The 21,604-nt window shown below is 33.1% G+C and overlaps 4 protein-coding genes across 4 annotated transcripts; 1 reads left to right on the top strand and 3 right to left on the bottom strand.

Annotated features, from left to right (window-relative positions):
* The first annotated feature begins 1,662 nt into the window (after positions 1-1,662).
* Positions 1,663-3,977, top strand: LOC102610597 (jasmonate-induced oxygenase 2). The gene is made up of 3 exons (XM_006480985.4): positions 1,663-2,295; positions 2,875-3,205; positions 3,362-3,977. The coding sequence occupies exons 1-3, from the start codon at positions 1,784-1,786 to the stop codon at positions 3,608-3,610; spliced, it is 1,092 nt and encodes a 363-aa protein (XP_006481048.1). The 5' UTR covers positions 1,663-1,783; the 3' UTR covers positions 3,611-3,977.
* A 5,838-nt stretch (positions 3,978-9,815) lies between these two features.
* LOC102610292 (myb family transcription factor PHL7-like) lies at positions 9,816-11,732 on the bottom strand. Its single transcript, XM_006480984.3, has 8 exons — positions 11,604-11,732; positions 11,472-11,487; positions 11,197-11,379; positions 11,012-11,088; positions 10,886-10,925; positions 10,736-10,790; positions 10,574-10,643; positions 9,816-10,465 (listed from the first exon to the last, which is right to left on the bottom strand). The coding sequence occupies exons 3-8, from the start codon at positions 11,300-11,302 to the stop codon at positions 10,064-10,066; spliced, it is 750 nt and encodes a 249-aa protein (XP_006481047.1). The 5' UTR covers positions 11,303-11,379; positions 11,472-11,487; positions 11,604-11,732; the 3' UTR covers positions 9,816-10,063.
* Positions 11,733-11,768: 36 nt separating this feature from the next.
* On the bottom strand, positions 11,769-14,944 carry LOC102609983 (PHD finger protein ALFIN-LIKE 1). The gene is made up of 5 exons (XM_006480983.4): positions 14,666-14,944; positions 14,535-14,567; positions 14,118-14,340; positions 12,619-12,739; positions 11,769-12,262 (listed from the first exon to the last, which is right to left on the bottom strand). The coding sequence occupies exons 1-5, from the start codon at positions 14,754-14,756 to the stop codon at positions 12,011-12,013; spliced, it is 720 nt and encodes a 239-aa protein (XP_006481046.1). The 5' UTR covers positions 14,757-14,944; the 3' UTR covers positions 11,769-12,010.
* Positions 14,945-16,949: 2,005 nt separating this feature from the next.
* LOC102609671 (uncharacterized) lies at positions 16,950-20,671 on the bottom strand. Its single transcript, XM_006480982.3, has 3 exons — positions 20,314-20,671; positions 19,785-20,203; positions 16,950-17,618 (listed from the first exon to the last, which is right to left on the bottom strand). The coding sequence occupies exons 1-3, from the start codon at positions 20,476-20,478 to the stop codon at positions 17,183-17,185; spliced, it is 1,020 nt and encodes a 339-aa protein (XP_006481045.1). The 5' UTR covers positions 20,479-20,671; the 3' UTR covers positions 16,950-17,182.
* Positions 20,672-21,604: the final 933 nt, after the last annotated feature.

Raw genomic sequence — 21,604 nt, 5'->3', positions numbered from 1 at the left:
AAATATGCATATATGACAATAACTTAATTATAGGCCACGCACTAAGATTGGGAAGTCTCATTGCGAATATTTAAAAATAGTGCTACACATTCTAAATTTTTTATCCCAAAACATAATCACAAATAATGTAGCATTCATTGGTTAGTTGGTGAGATAGATCAATACGCAGAAAATATTTATTTATTTTTAACATAAGATATTTTAGCCTATCTTTTTCAAACTATAGATCAAATAGTAAAAATACTAGGGCCCAAAACAGAATTATTGGATTATAAAGAGCAAGATAATACCTGAAAAATTACATTATATATAGCTTTTAAATAATGAAAATTATATAGTTGATGTTGTTCCTTTTCAATGCGACTAAAAGTAAAAAAGTTCAATGCAACTTTATCGTCATTTTACTGGACCGAAAACTCAACTACATTTTATATTTTTAATTCTTGGACCAAAGACAACCACTGCTATTATAATCAACGTGTAATTAACAATGTTAGAAATTTCAATGTTTGAATTCTAACTTATAATTGTCATTGCATTTATGTGGTTAATAAATACTACTTTCACATGATATTTATAAGTTATAGGGGGTAAAAGCTCATTTAGTCTCTCTATTTTAAGATTAGTATCCATTTAGCCCCTATATTTTTAAAAATGACTCGAAACATCCCTACCGTTAAAGTATTGATACATCTATTGTTACTTTTTATTTTTTTTGGGCTTACCTTTACAATACTATCCTTTTATAATAATTTTTTTGTTTGGACATTAATAAAAAGAAAATAATTAAATTACCAATTTAACCCAAAAAAATTATATTAATTTTTAATTGTCAAAAATTACATGCAACTACCAAGTGTGCAAATGGTTCTTGCATTTTTTTTTATTTTCTAGGGTTAAATTGATAATTTAATTATTTTCTTTTTATTAATGTCCAAACAAAAAATTATTATAAAAGAGTAATATTGTAAAAGTAAACTAAAAGAAATAAAAAGTAATGGTAGGGGTATCAATATTTTAACGACAGAGATGTTTCGAGGTATTTTAAAAATATAAGAATTAAATGAATAGTAATCTTAAAATACAGAGACGAAATAAACTTTTACCCCTAAGTTATAGTATAATTGAAAATAATTCTTAAGTAATTTTTTGTAATTCAACTTTTATTTAATTTTGTGTGAAGTTGAGGCAGGATTGAAGTGCGGTTCTTCATCATTACTTTTTAAAAAATATTAAAAAATTAAATATTAGCTTCCCTCTCGAATTAAAGGCACGTGGGTACATAAAACCTACTTTTTTGTAGATTAGATAGTCTTAGTCAACCGTAGCCTTTTTTTTTCTTAATGACAGTACAATACCACTTGTACTATATCATATTCCAAAGCCAATCAGGTTAATTAAACTATGGTGATTCACTGGTAATGAGCTAATATGCCCACTATTGCCTACTTATTAAAACTATATTAATCGTAGAATTGCCCTTTTACAAGAGGAATACACAAAAGAAGTAAGCCTTTGAAGCATCAATTTGCATATTAGCCCTTTTATTCAGATACACAAATGTGTTAAATTAAAAATAAGAAGCAAAATCAAATCCCTTACGGCGCCGAAATTAAGCTTATGTGATTCTTATATAAACCTCTCAATCCCCACTTCACCAATCACCAAAACCAGAGCTAGCCCATTGCTCATCTTTCTCTTTCTGTCTCTATCAAAAATACCCTATAAGAGAGATATATATATATATATATATTTTAAAAACGTTCAAAACAATTTAGAGACAATGAACTGCCTTCAGAGTTGGCCTGAACCAATTGTCAGAGTCCAAGCTTTATCCGAAAGTGGCATAAAATCAATCCCGGAAAGGTACATCAAGCCATCACTCCAAAGGCCTAATTCAGTGAAACATGGTGACCGTGATTTTGATGACTCTCAAATCAACATTCCACTTATTGATCTTCAGAGCATATACAGCAACGACGAGAGTGTCCGCAATGAGACGCTGAGTTGCATCTCCAACGCGTGCCGCGACTGGGCGTTTTTCCAAGTTGTGAACCATGGGGTGAGCCCCGAACTGATGAAGCAAACGAGGGAGATGTGGCGCGAGTTCTTCAATCTCCCGCTTGAGCTCAAACAGGAGTATGCAAACTCGCCGACGACATACGAAGGCTACGGTAGCCGCTTGGGCGTCGAGAAAGGAGCAAAGCTTGATTGGAGTGACTACTTTTTCCTTCACTTCATGCCTCATTCCCTCAGGAATCCCAACAAGTGGCCGTCTCTCCCACCTTCATGCAGGTAATTTCTTCTTAAAGTCGTTTTCATTGCAAATTTGCAATAGCATGATATATACATGTTTGTTTGTTTATTTATTTATTTTTAAACTTCAGTCGTCCGTATTTTACAAAACGCAGGCTCGTACAAAGTTGTTAGTAATTAACTTTTGGAGTCTGAACTCTGATGCATGCAAGCAAATTGGAAATTTTATACAGGAAGAAAGGAAAAGTAGACACTGAAGAAGTGGTCCTGCAACTTTTCTTTCGCACTAAAGATTAACTTAATAACTTTATGCTTAGTCGTTTAAGTAATAATTCCACCTTTATCCTATGTTATAATCAGATGTTGTACTTTTTGCCTAGTCATTTTAAGCTTGTTTAGGCTAATTCAAACAGGTATCCTACAAAAAGTTTGAACATCAAGAAAGTGAGTATTAGATTCCATGTATCTTTTGTGCAATTTAATTGACTATATAAATATTTGTTAGTTAAAGATTTCGAAAAACAACAAAGTCTGTTTTATTAAAAAAAATGTTCAGCCACGTGACTTTTAATTGATAGAAGATTAATTTTTGACACGAATTTGGAAATTCGTATGCAGGGAATTAGTATCGGAATATGGTGAAAATTTGGTGAAGCTGTGCGGAGTTCTGATGAAGGTACTATCAATAAATCTCGGACTACAAGAAGACCAATTTCAAAATGCTTTCGGTGGAGAGGAAATTGGTGCTTGCTTGAGGGTTAATTTTTACCCAAAATGTCCCCAGCCGGACCTTACACTGGGCCTCTCCCCACACTCAGACCCCGGTGGCATGACCCTTCTCCTGCCCGATGAAAACGTCGCCGGACTCCAAGTCCGTAGGGGCGATAACTGGATCACCGTTAAGCCTGTCCCGAATGCTTTTATTGTTAACATCGGAGATCAAATTCAGGTACTGTTAATGTGTACGTTAGCTGTGGGGACACACGTTAAGGGACATTAATTTTTTTAATATATAATAGTAGTAATATGTTTTTTTTTTTTAATAAAAATAGATATAGTAGTAGTAGTAGTAGCAGTAGTAATATGTTATTTGATGTTTGCTTAGGTGCTAAGCAACGCAATTTACAAGAGCGTGGAGCATCGAGTGATTGTGAATTCAGAGAAAGACAGAGTCTCACTAGCTTTCTTCTACAACCCTAAGAGTGATTTGCTCATTGAACCAATGAAGGAATTTGTTACAAGGAACAGACCAGCCTTGTATCCACCAATGACTTATGATGAGTATAGACTTTACATTCGGACAAAGGGTCCCTGTGGCAAGGCACAAGTCGAATCCTTAACATCAAGCCCATAGGTTCTAAATACATGTAAACTGTCCTTTTTAAATAAATTATTAGCTTCTAAATCCATATGAATCAATTGATCATGGAAACTTTCGATTCGTCTCTTGCTTTTGATCTACAATGAGGAGCTGCCTGTATCATTTAGGAAACAAAATAAATCAAAGGGATGTTGTGTGGTGGAGCTTCTTGCTCATATGAAAAAAAGAAAAAAAAAAAAAAAGGAGAGGTCGTTAGATAAATTATGTATTGGAATTTATGTGTGTGTATGATGGAAACCTTCGCACTTTTGCATGTGCAATTGTTTCATTTCTTAGCCTATTGAAGAAAATAATAGTAAAAAATCATGTGATAAAATTCACAGAATAGCACTTTCACTTATCTCTGTCTTTTTAAAAAGTCCATTTAAAAATTTCAGAAAATGGACAGGAATTGACTATTGTAAATTTATGGGCGAGATCGTTTTCAAACGCATTGAATTGACACTTAACTTATCTAAATTTGACAATTTTTCTGTTTTTGATATTTCTTGTGATGAGAAAAATGAAACATGGCAAGGTTTTGATAGGTCTCAAACTTCAATCCGCTTGCTTCTTGCTTTCTCTTTAAATGCTTATCACGTGGGCGATCGTCCCTTCATGCAGGTATCTATAGACTAGTTTGGAGAAATATTCAAAAGAAGTATTCAATATTAAATTCATGATGTTGATATGTTTAAAAAAATTCTCGAGGATGGATGTTCATGTGTAGATTTTTTTTTTAATAGAGAGTTGCGTGACTATCAATATATTGGAGCTCATGATTATTCATTTTTAACAATCTTTAGTATAAAAAGAGTTCTTTAGAACATTTATAAATAAACATATTGATTAACAAGAAATTTTAAAATACATTAAAGATAATACAATTAATATATATATATATATATATATATATATATGACATGTGTAATCAAATTTAATATAACCACCACTTACATTAGTATAATATCATTTATTTATTATATGAGTGACGTAATACTCCTAATATATTCTAGAATTTCTCATTGATAAACATGGTGTATTGATTACGGTGATCGGAAAATAATTAATGCAAGATAATAACAATTGACTAAGTAAATACACTTCTTTCAACAAAATCAAGCATCAATTTAATTTGTGGACATTGGCTTGATGAGGCCTTCTATGTTACGTTATTTGGGACTAATTTCTTTTCATGTGTTTGAAATAAATTCGGTCCTTTTTGCGCTCTAATATCCTGCCTATGCTATAACAAAGCTTATCAACGTGGTTTCGGTACTTTTTTGTTATAAATTTCATTCTATTTGTAATATAACATTTGAAAAAAAAGTTAATTCTTGATTAATTAGTGTGGTTGGTCGTAAAAAGTTGCTTTTCCTCTCGACCCCGTTCTTGGATTTTATCGCAAAATTCTATGCAGAATATTTGATGGAGGAACCTTAACCAACTTTCAATTGTGTGTTATTCGTCTCTTTTGTTACGCAAAGTAAATCTTTAAACACAATTAACCGATCAATTAACAAAATTAAACATTGTTGCTAGAACCCATTATATCATAGTGTCATATCATGTTTGCCACGTTAATAATTAATATATATAGGAAAATTATCATTCCTATACCCTAAACTTGTGCTTTTATAAAAAAAATATTACAACACTTTAAGGGTGTATCAATCGTCTACCCTAAATTGACAAAGGTTATTTATCGTCCACTAAACCGTTAGCTGCCGTTTAAAAGTGAACTGAACAGTAACGAATTGACGATTTTACCCTTGAAAATTATCATTTGCATACCCTTAAAATCTCTTATTATTACTTATATACTCTTAAATTATCATTTGTATCATATGAAAATATTATATTACTCATATGATGTCATCATATTTAAATGGCAACTAACGGTTTGGTAGACGACATATATATTTTGTCAACTTAGGGTGGATGACTGATATACCCTGAAAGTGTTGTAGTAAATTTGATAATGGAGTAAACTAAGGGTATACGATTGATAATTTCTCATATATATCCAACAAGCCATATGGCATCGATTATTGCTTTCAAAAGTATATATAAAGCCTAACGTTATGGATGAGATTAGATGCAATAGTAGCACACGTTTATTTCAAGTTCTTAAAATGTAAAGTCTTAATTGACAAGCAATTTGATCTTTATTTACTTTCTCTAAATTGTTTTAGGCAACAATCAAAAAGTATTGAAAGAATAAAAAACAATGTTAAACATGCGTTGAATTTTCATTGTAACCTAATGTTTGAATTGAACCAGTCAATAGGGGGGGGGGGGGGGGGGGGTGGGGGCATTTTCCTGCTTTTTTCCCAAAGGCTTTAACTGTCATGCATTTGCAGCTGGTCTTGTGCCACATTCAAATCTGTTCGATTTATTAAGTGGTAACTTTTTATTGCAAAGAGTCATTTTCATTAGGACCTTTCTTTTTTTTTTGTGGTACAAATTTCACTTTTTTTTTTATTTTTTGTTTTTTATATTTGTTGTTGTCACTATTGTGACTGAAGGACAGCGTAGGAGCATTATATTGAGGTCATGAAACGAACCCCGATATGACGTTAATGTGTTTTCAGTACTGCAAATATTAAAACACGTGTTAAATGAATAAGGATTTTCTTCTAATCTCTTCTAATAAAAAAAAAGTGATTAAGATTAAATTTTAAATTTTAATGTTGATAATTAAGTCTTTTTTTCACTTTGTTCATAATTAAATTATTATTTTTTACTAAATTTAGCAAACTAAGAGAGGTTAGGTGAAAAAAATACTAAAAAAGAAGATCTTAATCCATTAAAGACGCGATTTTTATATAGTAACTTCATATTAAAGTTTATTTGATTAATATTATAAGGGTCTACTTACGTTATATTTAATGTAACTTACAACTAAGTAAAATTCACTCATTAACTCACTTGATCTCATTATAATTGTTACTTATTTTTATATTGCAAAAGCCTAATTGTAAGTAAGTTACAATAAATAAATGTAACTTGGAGAACCATATTATAAAATGTCACTCGTAACACTCTTATGGTCAAAATCTTAAATAAATATCCAAAGGGGACCTTGCTCTCTTGCATTATCAGTTGGTTACAGACCATGAAATGACAAGTTAATAAATAAGGAGATGACACATGGAGCTAATTGGGGTCCCAATTGACGAGAGTAACAGGTTGCATGCCGGTTGAAAAATTACACTTAATTATTTCGAGCCCCAAATGTTCTAACATATGCTACCATGTCCCTATTAATTTTGACAATAGTCACTGCACTCCAATTCCATTTATTTTGTTGTTAAATCTAGCAATTTTAATTTGAAAGACTATTTTACAAACTGATTCGTACGACTACTAAAATAACCATTACAAAAGGTATTATGATGAATGTTTTTTTTTTTAATTTTTGCTCAATTTTTTAAAAACAAATCAAAAATAGATTCTTCTTTTAGTAATCAAGTTCTTTTAGACTTTTGAACATTTTGAAAAAAATTATGATAATTGGAGTCAAGTTAGACCCCAAAACATGAGATTACAAATTGAAATTGAAAAAAAATATTCCTAAGTATTCTAGACATTTTTTTTCTTTTTTTTTATTTCTCATTAAAAAATGTCAATTATGAATCGTTTTTTAACGCTTACATACAAATTACTTTTAGAGATATACTTATATTTATATTAAAAAAATTGATTGAAAATGCTCTTTTTTTCTAAATATTATTTGTGAAAGACAAAATAATCAAGGGTGTGTTTGTCTTTATATATTAAAAAATTATTGTAAGATAATGCAATTATTTATTAGGTCAAATATCAAAATTGTTGAAGTCAGTATTTTTTTTTTTTTCTCATATATATATATAACACGAAGTAGGTGCCCAATGACGACTAGCAAAGCATGAAGGGATAAATGACGACTGTAGATTCACGTGGGCGTATTGGAAATTAATCCTTTTATCAATTTTCCTACTGCTGATTTTTCATGCTTCCATTAATTTTATCCGTTGGATTTCAGCCAACAAATCCAACGAATAATAGCTGCGGGCTGCTAGATGCAGAGTTATTGTAACTTAGCCTCTGGCCATAGCCTCTGGCCATCTAGAAGACATACGTAAGAGAACCTTTTAAAATTATCAAAAGTGTATAATAATAATTATTATTTTGTTTGGGATCTTACTGTGAATCGTCTGAACCAATAAGCAAGTAGTCTAAATGATAAGAAGCTGAAGAGCCATAATGACAATTCCCAAAGATAATGGAAGAGCGTAAACCTCGGCAATTCATTTGTAACCTCGATGTTTTTGTTTTATACTAATAACACAATGGGACAACTTGATATTATATCAGATATTTATAATAATTATTATAATAAACAATTACTGATATATTTTATGAAGTATTGTCTAAATTATTTATCATCACTAATATTCGACAGATGTTTTGCTCCCACTTATAATTTTTTGTAAAGGAGAAAGACTGCAAAACGCTCTATTCAATTATTCTTGATTGAGAGAGAAAGTTGAGACCCTTAAGACTAGAATTGCTGCTCCTCCAGATGTTATAATTAGTCTTGTTTACGAAACAATGAGTTCTATATAATATAAACTCACTTTGAGCAAATTTAGTGGTGGAACCGGTTGCAGTTTGCATCACGCCTTATAATTATCATTCATCAAATCAACAACGCACTTATTGGTGAGAAACACACCACACTACTGTAAAGGGGTACATAGACATATTCACAATATTTTTATTTAAACATTTTTTATCGCAATTTTTTTGAATAAAAAATTTATCATAATGTAGTCAATGAAAAACAACTTTGGATTACTTTAAACAAAAAAAAAAAGAGGGGGGGGGGGGGAGAATTAGGTAAAGTTTAGATAGATTTTTTTTTTTTTTGGGTTATTTGTCTATATCTTCTCACGATTCAAAGATAAATGACTAGTAAAAAAAATACTGCTTAAGAATTAACCTCTATGTCAACAATTAAAGATGTTTTTTTTTTTTTGAGACTGATTAATCATCAGATTACTGTATTACACAGATATTTACAACTGCTTATTGTAGCAGAGGTATTACACTGATATTTACAATCAGATATACATGATTGGGACTTACATTATTACAATGAATTCTATGAAGTACATGCCCAATACAAATAACCCCTCACAGAAGTGGCAACAATTAAAGATGTTGATTGTTCATGAAAGAGCTAAATTAGCAACATTAGTAGAGTGGCGTTTGTTATAGGGATCATCCCCAGCCTATACGTAGTGGTGAGGATTAGTCCAATCCAACAGCAAATAATCAATGGCTGATTGATAAGTTGACATCAATACTATTATTGATGGCCATGCAAAGACCGGCAGCACTTGTATTATGGTAATGTTGGCGTGTTGTATTTTTTAAATTACAGCTTATAATTACTGTAAAGAAAAAAGTTATAATTATGAAATAAAAGGTAATAGTATGTAATAAATATAATTTTTAGATAATAATTTTATTAAAATTATTAAAGGTATACTTGATTTTTCATAATGCAAGTATAAAATCAAGTCAACTTATTTTTTAAATTACAACAGTTAGTGTTTACCAAATGTTTTAGTATTATAACTTTTAAATTATAATTATCCAACCTCAATCTCAAATATAAACTATGTATATTGAAAGTTTGGATGGAGGCCTATGCAGTTAAGAAGGGCATTGGTCAGGTGGTAAAAAAAATTTCTCCAAAAATAAAGAGAATGAGTTCAAGGGGGTTCCACAATATGTGTAAATGTAATATAAATTTCATCTAAATTAACTTTCGAGTAATACTATAAATTGTATGAATTTAGACTTTCACTTCTAGATTTTACCATAAATATATATACATAGACTCCATTGTATCCGTCGTAATGTCAGTAGTTGTACTATTAATCTTTTTTTTCCCCAAAAATGGAAGTGAAGAAGTGAGTGCGGTTAGACTCTTATGGTAATAGAGAGGGGTGAACTTAGTGTAATATGTATGTCTACTTGTCCCAGAAGTACAGCCCAATCCATTAAAGAACTGTTTATGTGATATGCAATCAAATATTCAATGCTTTGAATATTTGCAAATTAAAATTCTCTGGTCTCACGTGACAAAATAAATTAAAATTATTAGCAGCAATGAGCAGAGCTGCAGAGTAATGGCAATAAGATACAAGAAGAAAGTGTATTTATATTCCACAAAAATTGACCTCTGCATGCTCAACAAACCCAAATAATCACTCTTCTCAATCACTCAACAAGCATTCAAATCATGCGATTATTATTATTATTTTTTAATTTATAATCATCACCAGAAATGTTTTGATTGTTTCCATGATTTTCAATAAATGAGCAATTAAACATCTCTGCCAATTATTCAACTATTTATTTGGAAAAGTATTATTATTATCAATGAAATATCTATAGAAAGCTCGGCACTAAAGGCGATGAGCACGCTGCAAAACTCCAGGGAAAGCTTATATCCTGAGCAGGATATGAAGCTTTTGCTTGTATGTCTCTGTTGTAAGAATTTGGACTCAGTGATGAAACTCTGAACATGGGTGGCAAAGTATCATCTTCAACTCTAAGCCTTTTCAGAGCTCGTATTCCTTCTCCAGACTCTATTTCATTTTTGTCAGCTTCAGAATCAGATTCGAAGTCCTTTGCATTTGATTCAGTTTCCTCACAAAGAGCAGGTAGTGATACAGGAGAATAAGGCTTGCCGGATTTTGTATTAGGGGTAGCTCGGTTCTTGTGATCCTTCACAATTCTGTCAAGGAATCTTCCTTGAGCTTCGATTTTAAGCTTCAAGTTCCTTTGAACCTTCAACACAAAGGCAAACAAGAAATATTAATAAACGGATATTGCATGCTTTTCTTCTTTCCTTTTAATTCTTTTGGGGCTATAGATCCGCATAAGCTATTGATATACCTCAACATGATCACTCATTCGCCTATATACATCCGTCTGCATTTGTAATGCTTCGTTAAGCTGTGCAGCACTGCAAATGTACAGCAGTTTTGGCATTCATTCAATAAAGAGTTAAAAAAAGATCCTAAAAAGAGTTAAGAGTCCAGGTGATTATGGACTTACGATGTTGTGCCGAAATTAGGCAGCATATCTGAAATACTTCTCCTCTCAAACTTGCCTGCAGTTTAAACAATACAATATTAAAACTAGATAATCTTAATTGTCCACGAGTAAATATGTAAATGAAACTTCTTGAAACTCCTAGTTACTTACTTGGACCGATTTCTGGTATATACTTTGAGATCCTGTACTTCTGAGAAAAACAATCAGCAAGCAAAAGAGAAAAATAATCAGAAATTTGTATCGTGTTGTATTTATGTACAAAGAAAGAAACAGTACCTGCAAATGACTTTTGACATGGTAGATTGTTAGTCCAGGAACGCCCATAGCCTTCAATATCCCCTTTGGGGTAGCCCCTGACAAGTAACAAGCCGCAGGATTCAACACAAAGACGTTGCCAGAAAATAAAATTCCTGTAGCACTTTTTTCAGAAGTGCTTCCAGGGAATGGTATTGCAGACTTACTATCTGGGCCACCAAGCTGGTTAACAGCTTCTTCGAAACGATAATGGAGCTCTTGAGTCCAGCGTAAGCGTTCTTTCCCAGAGCCATCGGAGCGATTCGAACCCATATCAGAATCAGGCGCTGAGAGCGGGAGGCCCAAGCAAATGGTTCCCTCGTTGAGGGGAGTATAGTTATAGGGACAAACTACAATAACAAAGACAAAATGCAGTTGTAAACAGAAAAATCAACGTGGCGATGGGCACAAGCGTAAGAAAGACTGACTGAATCATATATACCGCATAATGTCGCTAGCTGTCGGAATTAACCAAGTTTCAGAGAGTCCAAATCATATCAAACACAAAACTCGTTAGTTTCTATTCTTCAAGTCATTTGCCAGGAAATCTGATATCCAATTCAGAGCCTAATACCTCCAAAATGAGAACATGTTCACCTCAAAACTCTCCGACATCGTCAATTCCAACAATCGTCTGTTTCCTCGAAAATGACTAGGAACAAAGAATCCTGCTCCATCAAGTTCAACTGAGGTTGAATTTTAAAACACCGATCCATAATTATTAAAGTACATAGCAATAGATATCAACCACACAAATATTATTCATGCATTGTCGAAAAATAACAAATTCTAATATTTATAAGTTAAAATCTTAAGGATTCATCTGGGCAGAAGCCCTTCAAAGCAACTTGTATGAACAAACATCACGACAAATTCATTACATAACTTTTTTAACTTTTAAAAGTTGACATTTCTATACTATGTCAGCCACAGAGGAACGCTCTTTGAACCACTCCAATGGTAAATCGGTTTTAAAGACTACTACTGCCTGCCTCTCTTCATGCTGCAAGATGGGCATTTGTATTGCTTAATATTCTCAGCCTTAGCGGGTGTTATCTTCACACACTTCCCATGGAACCACCTCTCACAGATGTCACAGCCAATCCAAAACTCATCTGCGTTGTAATTTCCACCACAGCTGCCACAAAGTGTTTCACTATGTTCATCCTCCTCGTCATCGAAACTCTCATCTGCTAGCTTAGGGTTACTTTTCACTTGGCCATCATTTGATCTCTGCGCAGTGAAGAACGCAATCAATGAATTCTTAACTAAGGATTAATATAAAACAGTAAACACAAGCAGATTGAGAAGGGAAGAATTCTTTCTTGCAGGAAGCCAAGTTTTTGAAATTCAGGCTTCCTCTACAATCTTCAATCATCTTTTATGAGGCATTACTTAAACAACATTACAATTGCAAGATCACTGTTCTGAGCCTCAATAGTTTATAATAGGCTTCTTTATTCACATTTATTTTGGTTATAGCAGAGAGAACCACTGAACAATAAAGAATGCATGTGACAAAATTGAATTTGAAAACCTTGCAAAGAAAGAAAACTTGAAATATTTTAAATTGAGTTGATCTCTCAAACCTTAGTGCTGCCGCGAGATTTGCTGCTACTATCCACACTGGGTTTATCTTTTATAGGCTTCCTTTCTGTTACAACTTCAAACACAGTAGGTTGATCATTGATCAAGCTAAACAGACGTTTCCTGTCAAGCAAAACTAAAGTAAGAACTACATGATACTATCCTCAACAAAACAAATTTTGTATTAACTCGATAAACTGTACAAAATTTGAACAAAATATCTGAGACTCAGCATACAATACACTTCTTGGCTGCCGACTACGCCAGACTCCAAGAAAAGGTCAACTTTAAAACAATTCTTACACTCTTTCATGGCCCTACGCAGGCCTATCTATCATTCAGCTACAATTGCAGGCACAAAGCACAAGTAGTGGCAACATATGCATACAACCACAAGCAATGACGCAATTATTTTTTTCTCACAGTTTGCTGGGACATTTTACCATGCCTCCCGAAACATTAATGCACTATTAAGTGGTTAATGATAGTAAATATAAAATGAAGGAATGCCCAAAAGAGGATGACCAAACCAATATCAGTACTCTGGCCTGCTTCGGCAACTTGATTTCATATCCGAATCATGTCAGAAGGTGAGAAAGAGAATTGAACCACCCAAGATTGACAGAAGAAAGACAAAAAGCTAGATAATGAGTGATACTCAGAACTGAAAAAAAAAAAAATGATTTTCCGTAGTTAATTGATTTCTTGTGGTCTTCCTTAACTCAGGTTGCATAATGTTAAAGTTATGCACAAAACTGATAAAAACAGAAAGTAGATTTTCTCTAGTTGATTGATTTCTCCAGTCTTCTCAACGCAGATTGCATAACAAAAATATACATTGCCAAAGATCTACGAAAAAACTCTAATGAGATCACACAACTTTGTAAAAATAATGCATAAAAGCAACTAGGAACACAGCACAAGGAAAAGACGAATAAGAAAAGAGCATATAAGGTATGTTTGGGATTGAGGCCCTATAGCTTTTAAGCTACAGCTGTTGTGAAAAAAATGCTATAACTACCAAAAAAAAGTTAATTGTGTGCAGTAAATATGACTTTTAATAATAATTCTGAGAAAAATAGTAAAGATATTACAGGTTTTCAATCATAAAAGTGGCAGATTAAATCAATTTAACTTCCAAGCCATCAGAGTTAGAGTTTACCAAACGTTTTAGAACTCCCAGCATACCGAGCCTAATGTGTCATTTTTTTAATTCACAATAGCTATGCAATTAAATGAACGGGTGAGTTATTGGTAAACATTAGTTGACTAAGAAAAGTGGGTATTTATCAAACACTTTAATGGTAGTGTTTTAAATAAGCAAAAGCTCAACGGTAACAAACATAAACAAAATGTTTCCACCCCGTCGCAAGAGTCCAATACAAGAATTAATACGCCACAAGAGAATGTTCAAAATGGCATGCGTCAAGACTAGCATTAAGTTGTCGGCGATCACATTGAACTAACACGCACATGACATGAAGAACAGACAGCAACTTACCTTTCATTGCGGTTAAGACGAGCTCCAAGATAAAAAGCCACTGAAAGCAACCATGAATCAGTGTGCACTGCAACCAAAGACAGCCAGTCCTTCCTGTTCATCCCATCTCTCGCAAAATTAATCCCAAGTGCCGGCTCAGGAAGCTCCGGCGGAACTTCCTCTGCCGGCAACGTCACTTCCCACGACTCATTAGGATGGCCGTACAAGCACAGATTCTCCTTATCTAAAGCACGAAAAGCAACGCAACAAATTCCAGAGTTCGCCACGTTTAATGTTTTCATTTTTCTTCAAATTTAACATTTAGCTAAAATTCAAAGAAATTCATAAACTGACCTAATTGAACATTAAAAGTGACCTAAAAAATAAGTAATAAATTAAATAGAAGAGTAAGAATTCCGATCTGCAAAAACACATTACCTGGATCGCAGAGTCCGTAAAATTCATCGACATCTGAAGAAAGAAAAAAAAAATTCAAAGCAAGAGATCAAGCCACCAGTCATTTTCCACTAACGAAGAAGAGGAGAGTAGAAATTGGAGTTTCAGGTTACCGTTAGTTAAAGCGCGAACAACGCCGGCTCTACGAGCGCAGAAATCTTTGTAGATCTCCTCCACGGTGCGGGGGCTGGAGGCCATTTCCATAGCAAAGCAAATATTGGAGATCTAATTAGTAAGTGAGATTCTATTAAATTGGATTTAATTAGAGGAGCGAATTGGACGAACTGGAGGAATTTGAATTAGAGTAAGGGTACGGTGAGACCATGGAGATCGAGTCGAGGAGACGAGATGGTATCGAAGAAAGATGCACATGTATTGTAGATGTCAAAATAGAGGAACAGAGTGTAATTAACGCTACTACTGAGAGGCGATTCCTATCGACACTCACTTTTTTGCTAATTACACACCATCTTTTGTACTACAAGGGTCACGAGACCGGACTTTTGGATTGTCAGGAGTAAAAATTGAAGTGGAAATATTGATTCACTTCCTTGATTTTTTTTAAAATAAAAATGTGGTTAAATTAAAACGGCACTAAAAATAGACTATATTTTTATAACTATACGATTAAAATTATAATTTATTTTTTATTATTTTTCACTTTATATGTGTAATTATAATTTATTCTCTATCTTAAAGTAGCTACAAGATAGCCATTATTTTAATAATATATTTGTCAAGTAAAATCAAATTAATTTTAAAATCGAAGATTAAACTTTTTGTTTGGGATTATGATGTCGCGAGGATGAAGCACAACTACTCTAAATTTGGATAATTTCATTTTTGATGAATGCTTGGAGTTGATGAGCACATTTTGTAAATAATAATTTTGATTAATTAGTAAAGACCATATGGTTTTTAATCAAACGTTAACGTTTAGGAGGTATAACCGATTTTTTAAAATTACTAGTAAATAAATTATAAAATTTGAATTATAAAATTATAAATATTGGTAAAAATAAAAAATATCAAAATATTTATATTATTAAACTTTTAAGCCTAATTAACTAATTAAAGTCCTAAATTTTTATTTAGGACATTAAAAAAACCAGGTAAATTTTATTAGCCCAAAAATTTTGTTTTAATTTTAATATTCATTAAATGTTTTAAACTTAAATTTATTTTTAGATGTTATAATTGCCCACAACGAATCACAATTTTAATATCTAATTTAATTTAATTTAATCTAATCTAATCTAATATTTGCTCTTGATTTGCTCCGACTTAACTATTGTGCTGTAAATGGAATAATCCACATTTATAAAGTGCCTACGCCACCATTGAAAAAGTTAATTTTGAATCTAAATTCGATTTTATTTATAACAATTTTGTATTAAACTATTAATTTATTTACGATAGTTTGTAAAAGAAATTTGTATCCCTTACATGCTGCGTTACTTACTAATTTAATGTATGTGACTTTTGTAATGAATATTAATGTAAGATATATTTCAAACTTTACTTTTATTTGAATTTTTTATTTTAATGTGATTAACTCAAAATCGAAAATAAAAAATGCATTAGTTATTCAGAGATCGGGGACCCTTGGGAAGGGGATGAAGATTCTCTCAAGTAATTCTAATGGGAACGAGGAAGGGACGGGGACATACGCAAAATATCGAGGATGGATACAGAGAGATTGGTCCCCTCCCCTCCCCTCCCCATTGCCATCCCTATATATCAACGTAGATATCGAAAGTTTGGGCTGATTCTCAAGTCTCGGGTGATAGTATATTGGATTATATTCATCTATTGTCTTCTCCAATTTAATATTTTAAAACTCAAAACAGTATAATTTATATAAAAATAAGTTTAATTTCATATCAAACCCCTTATCTTTCTTGAAATTTACATTGGCCTCGGACCGTCGTTTCAGTAACGTACGCTACGCAGTTCTGAAATTATGATTCTAAATATCAACTCCAATCTTATTCCATTCGGTAGTATCTTTGACGTCCCATCTCATGTTCGCTTGTTCAATGTTATAAGTTGAGATTTTGAACTCCACTTTTCTTCTCATAGTCAAAGCACTAGTCTTCTAAAAGGCCCTGTTTGTCCGAATCTGCTTTGCCATCATTGGCCAATAGAAAGCCTAAGTATTCAGTTGGGCGTGGAAAAATGTAGAAAAGTTAATACATGGCTTTGACCCCAAAAAAAAAAAAAGAAAAAAAGAAAAGAAAACTGTTTCAATCTTTCAATAAGTGAAAGAGAAGACGGAATTGACATGGATTCGCAACAAAGAATCCACCAAATTTACCTCCAGTATTGAAGGCATTAGTAGCTATCCCTTTGTTGGAGTATAACTCCAATTGAATCAGCTATGAGAAACAGGCTATCTTCATTCTAATTTAATTTTTTGCTCTATTGCAGAATCAAAATTTGTAGTTCAGCACAATATTAACAATCCCACAATAGAAACACAAACAAAAAATTAACTTATATCCCTAAGTAGTCGAATCCACAATTCAGCAACATGTGCATTTTGCCATTCCATACAAGAAAACCTGCGAAGAAAGACAAACGGCAAGCTTACATCAGTTAGGATGATGGATGACGGTGACCATCGATTGCTATGGTATTAATCGCTTGAGGCCAGACTTCTGCTCTGTGGTAAGCTTAGAAGGGAACTTGATATTAAACTTGATTCTCAAGTTGCCCCTTTTGGACGGTTCCTTGGGGATTGGCATCCCCTCTCCTTTAATAACTTCTTCATAGGTGGGGCTGATTACAGAGTTGATAGGAACCGTCAGAGTCCGCCCATCGAGTGTTGTTAGTTGCACAGTGTAACCAGTCAGAGCTTCCACGAGAGATATCTTTTGGGTGACAACAAGATCATTACCATCCCTCTTGAAGAGGCTATGAGGTTTCTCATCAATGATGAAGATAAGGTCTGAGGGTATAACATTCCGCAGTTCATTTCCTTTCTCTGGGAACGTGATTTTCGTACCTTTCTTCCACCCTGGCTTGATTTCAATTGTAAGAATTTCTTCCGTAGTGTTGGGTCGTCTGCAAGAAAAGTAATGTAAAACAGGAAAACTCATCAAACAATCTTAGAAAGCACATACACATGTATATACTTAGTAGGACAACAAATTTATAATAATGAATAATTGCAGATGAGTTGGAGAATACGAGGTAACACTGAAAGATATTACTAAACAAAATTAATTAGCAATCACCGAATCATTAACACGCACCACTTTTTGGATTGTTTTGGAGAAAATTAACCTCTGTAACAGTATGAAGATTACAAATTAAGCGAGGAGAAATGTGAGATTTCTCCATATCAAGGTCATGTCCCGACAAATTCTAAACAGCATACTCCTAAATGGCTTTTTCTGCCCCAAAAACTTAAATATGACATTAGTTACAATATACATTTCTTTACTGACTGCAATCCCATTCATATGATTAGGCCTTCGTGTAAAAGCGGTCGTGCAGCCAGAAGCCCAGAAAACATGAGCTGAAGAAAAGTCATTTTTCTTTTTTTCAAAATCTCAACTCCCTGAGAAATGTGAAAAAGACAACACTCAGACTCACCATTCTCAGGTTGTCTAATGATGGAATGTACCAAGAAGCATCTAACATTTATAGTATCTTCCATAATTGGCATCACATGAAAACCCACCAAACTAATAACAGTAAGCTTTCTAAGGCAGACAAGCCCAAGACAATAAAAATGAAGACATTTTAATTTCATTATACTTCATATATAGAAGTTATTCTCACAAAGAACCTGCACTAATTTTACATGACAAGGAATTTGGCATGAAAAGAGAAAGTAACACAAACCATCTTTTTATAATGTGATACAGAATTTTGTCATCCGGAGTATCAAGATTACATAATTGACATTAACATCACCAAATATGCCTTACCAGATTTCTGAAAGGTAAAAATTATTACTCTCAACAAAATTTAAGTACTTAGTAACCGACATAAATGAGCCTCATAATTATAAATTACCCACTAGAGGCACATGCATTCATCATGTTGAGGAACCATGGCACAATCTAATTTATTCAATAAAACTTATGCTACAGAGGATTTGCAGATACCGAGTCTTAAGGGACACCAGCCAGTGTAAAATCCCTTTCATTGACACACACACAAACACACACACAAACACACACACACACACACACAAAAACAAAACAAAAAAGCATTACAGTGGATCCATCACAAGTAAGGCTGACAAAGGGACTGGAGCTACACTACCAAAATGCACCTTTTACATTTTTTGGGTGGGAACTACAATAGCCATACTTCACCTATTGGCTAGGTTTCAAATCAGATTATCCCAAAAAATGTAAGTGCCAAAATGGTATTTTTCATGAAAACGTTTATATAAGCATACACAGATGAATACATGAAAAATAACATAATCACGCTAATACTCCACTGGTGCGGAACAAAATGTAAAGTGACTGCCTTGGAAGAAAATCATCAAGGAGAGGATGATGATCACAATAACCATAGCTTTAACAACAAAAGCATTTCCACTACTCAAAGTGGAACAGCATTTTGCCAACTAACACTCATCATGCAATTAACTATTCACTGAAAATGTTAGCCAGTTTGGATGTACCAATAACCATATTCTAATGATACTATCTTCCACTAAAATAATCAATTTCTTTAATGAGGATCTCCTCGAATTAAAAAAGCAAAGGTCTGACCTTTTACAACAGTCTTTGAAGTTGTAAAACCATTAAATTTCACACGGATATTCTTTTCTTAAACTCAAGATCTATTAGAACCATTTCAAGGACAAAATGTACTACCGTCCAAGTTCAAAAGCCATGAAGCCACAAATTAGTAGGAATTCCAGTTTTGTACCTAAGTTCATTTAATGCGTTTATAAATGCCATTAATGCATAAAATTCCCATATATACTAATGATTAAAGGATTAAAACTCCCATATCTACTAATGATTAAATGCCATTATACTAATGATTAAAACCCCCAAAAAAGATCTTTTTGCAATAAAACTCAGAATTTTTAAAGCTGCATACAGCTTAAACTTCAATGATCAGTTTTTGAACTCAAGATTCACCATAACACTCATAATTCAATTGACATGATAAAAATTAAATATTAATAGGCAAAACAATTATCTTTTTTACCTCAAAATAAAAATCAAAATAAAGGTTCTAGAGAATGAAGCTCACCCACTAGCATCGATAACATCTCTTGAAATCTTCATCTTCTTAGTGGTTCCCTTATACAAGTCTTCCAAACTACACGGTAATGTTCGTTCAATAGGCGCTGCTTTTCTCAGCGCATTCGCCGACCCTTCTCCGGCCGACCCTCTATTAAACGACGCAAATATATCATCACCAAACATACCTCTAGGAAATCCCGACGCACTGGCGCGCGAACCGCCCATGTCTCCAAACGGGCTCGAAAATCCGAAGAACTCCGAGAATATATCCTCAGGATTTCTCGTATTGAACCGAAACGACGTCGGACCTCCAGCGCCGGCACCAGCGCCCGGAAACCCGCTCGCGCCAGGTGGCGGCATCTGGCCTTTCAAACCTTCTTCTCCGTACTGATCATATACCGCTCTCTTTTGCGGATCACTCAGAACCTGTAATTAATTTTTTTTTTTAAATGAAAAGAAAATCTGAAATACTAATACTACGTCGTTCAGTGAGCAAAAATTGAAAATTTAAAGATAGGATTTGTGGAATTGGTTACGTCGTAAGCTTCGGAGATTTGTTTAAATTTGGCCTCGGCATCTTTCTTGTTGTTAGGGTTCTTATCGGGATGCCACTTCATTGCGAGCTTCCGATACGCTTTCTTCAAATCTTCCTCCTTGGCGTTTCGGTCTACTTGGAGAATTTTGTAATAATCTACACCCATCTGTCCGACGTCGTTTTGGCTCTTTCGCTTCCTCGTCGTGATTGCGTCTCTCTTTTGTACTCTCGCTTCTCTTCGATTAGATTCGATCCAATTCGCTTCAGCTAAGAGTTTTTGTTTATGGCCGGAAGTTTTATCTCCGATATATGATTACTGGCTTAACTTATAAAGCTGGTTTTTTAGTGGGCCCAAACCGTGGACATATCTCACTGGGCATCAATTTATCTCTAAGCCCACTTGTATCTTCGGCTTTGCCAAATGTGTGTAAATGGATTTTTTTTTTTCAAAATAAAATTGAAATAATTTTTCGTATCATCAATGGACAGTCTAATCACTTTTGTAATCGAAATAACCATTTAATTTTTTTTTTTATCATTTTTCTTTTGACAATATACCCGAAAAAACCTTTAAGTTTCAAACAGGATTATAATCGAACTTAATTTTAATTAATCAAATATATTTTAAAGTCTTAGTAAAACAAAAAAATATATTTAATTGTTACGTTACAGGCTTTAGTGCACAACTTTTGCGACTCCATAGCCACTAAAAAAGCAAATTGCGATAAAAGTGTTGCAGCTAACATTTACGTGACGATTCATTTTAAAATTCTTTTAGGTTTATCATTTATGATATGATTGGTTGGTTTCTACTTTGTTATGAGCTCGAAATTTTTGAAATAATGCTTGATCCGTTAATGGTGAAGGACCACCAATTTTTGAAGGAGAAGAGAGAGAGCGAAGGAGGAGCTGTTTCTGTATTGTTTTTAATGGTGGAGGACCACCAATTTTGGTTTATTAAACGGTGCGTTTTGGTTTTATACTAGAAATTCTTTAAATATTCTGGTGAGTTTAGTTATTTTTTTAAAAATATTTTAATAATAAAACGATAATAACTGAACTGTTAAGTGATAAAATCTAATTGTCATACATTTTTGAAGATGAAATAATATGTTTATATAATATCCCTTTTCCAATATTTTGAACTAAACTGAGTGTTGAAAAAAATAAAATATTCTTCCCAATGCTTTGGTAGAAAAGAAAAATGAAAACCAAAAAAAAAAAAAAAAAGTAATAATGAATTAATAATAAACAAAATACTACGAAACAAGACTTGTCTTTCAATTTTCTCT

This window comes from Citrus sinensis, chromosome 6, assembly GCF_022201045.2.
Source record: "Citrus sinensis cultivar Valencia sweet orange chromosome 6, DVS_A1.0, whole genome shotgun sequence".
NCBI classification, from domain to species: domain Eukaryota; kingdom Viridiplantae; phylum Streptophyta; class Magnoliopsida; order Sapindales; family Rutaceae; genus Citrus; species Citrus sinensis.
The sequence above is the reverse complement of the archived record's forward strand: the minus strand, read 5'-3'. Positions and strand labels throughout refer to the sequence as shown.

Excerpts from the sequence above, each read along its gene's own strand:
- LOC102610597 (XM_006480985.4), top strand. The coding sequence starts at position 1,784 with ATGAACTGCCTTCAGAGTTGGCCTGAACCAATTGTCAGAGTCCAAGCT. Across the intron at positions 2,296-2,874 it reads TCTCTCCCACCTTCATGCAG|GGAATTAGTATCGGAATATG; the intron begins GTAATTTCTTCT and ends ATTCGTATGCAG. Across the intron at positions 3,206-3,361 it reads ACATCGGAGATCAAATTCAG|GTGCTAAGCAACGCAATTTA; the intron begins GTACTGTTAATG and ends ATGTTTGCTTAG.
- LOC102610292 (XM_006480984.3), bottom strand. The coding sequence starts at position 11,302 with ATGGGTTCGAATCGCTCCGATGGCTCTGGGAAAGAACGCTTACGCTGG. Across the intron at positions 10,926-11,011 it reads ATGTCAAAAGTCATTTGCAG|AAGTACAGGATCTCAAAGTA; the intron begins GTACTGTTTCTT and ends TGTTTTTCTCAG. Across the intron at positions 10,791-10,885 it reads TATACCAGAAATCGGTCCAA|GCAAGTTTGAGAGGAGAAGT; the intron begins GTAAGTAACTAG and ends TTTAAACTGCAG.
- LOC102609983 (XM_006480983.4), bottom strand. The coding sequence starts at position 14,756 with ATGGAAATGGCCTCCAGCCCCCGCACCGTGGAGGAGATCTACAAAGAT. Across the intron at positions 12,740-14,117 it reads CGTCTTAACCGCAATGAAAG|GAAACGTCTGTTTAGCTTGA; the intron begins GTAAGTTGCTGT and ends TTTGCTTGACAG. Across the intron at positions 12,263-12,618 it reads AATCTCGCGGCAGCACTAAG|AGATCAAATGATGGCCAAGT; the intron begins GTTTGAGAGATC and ends TTCACTGCGCAG.
- LOC102609671 (XM_006480982.3), bottom strand. The coding sequence starts at position 20,478 with ATGGGTGTAGATTATTACAAAATTCTCCAAGTAGACCGAAACGCCAAG. Across the intron at positions 20,204-20,313 it reads AAATCTCCGAAGCTTACGAC|GTTCTGAGTGATCCGCAAAA; the intron begins GTAACCAATTCC and ends AATTAATTACAG. Across the intron at positions 17,619-19,784 it reads GATGTTATCGATGCTAGTGG|ACGACCCAACACTACGGAAG; the intron begins GTGAGCTTCATT and ends CTTTTCTTGCAG.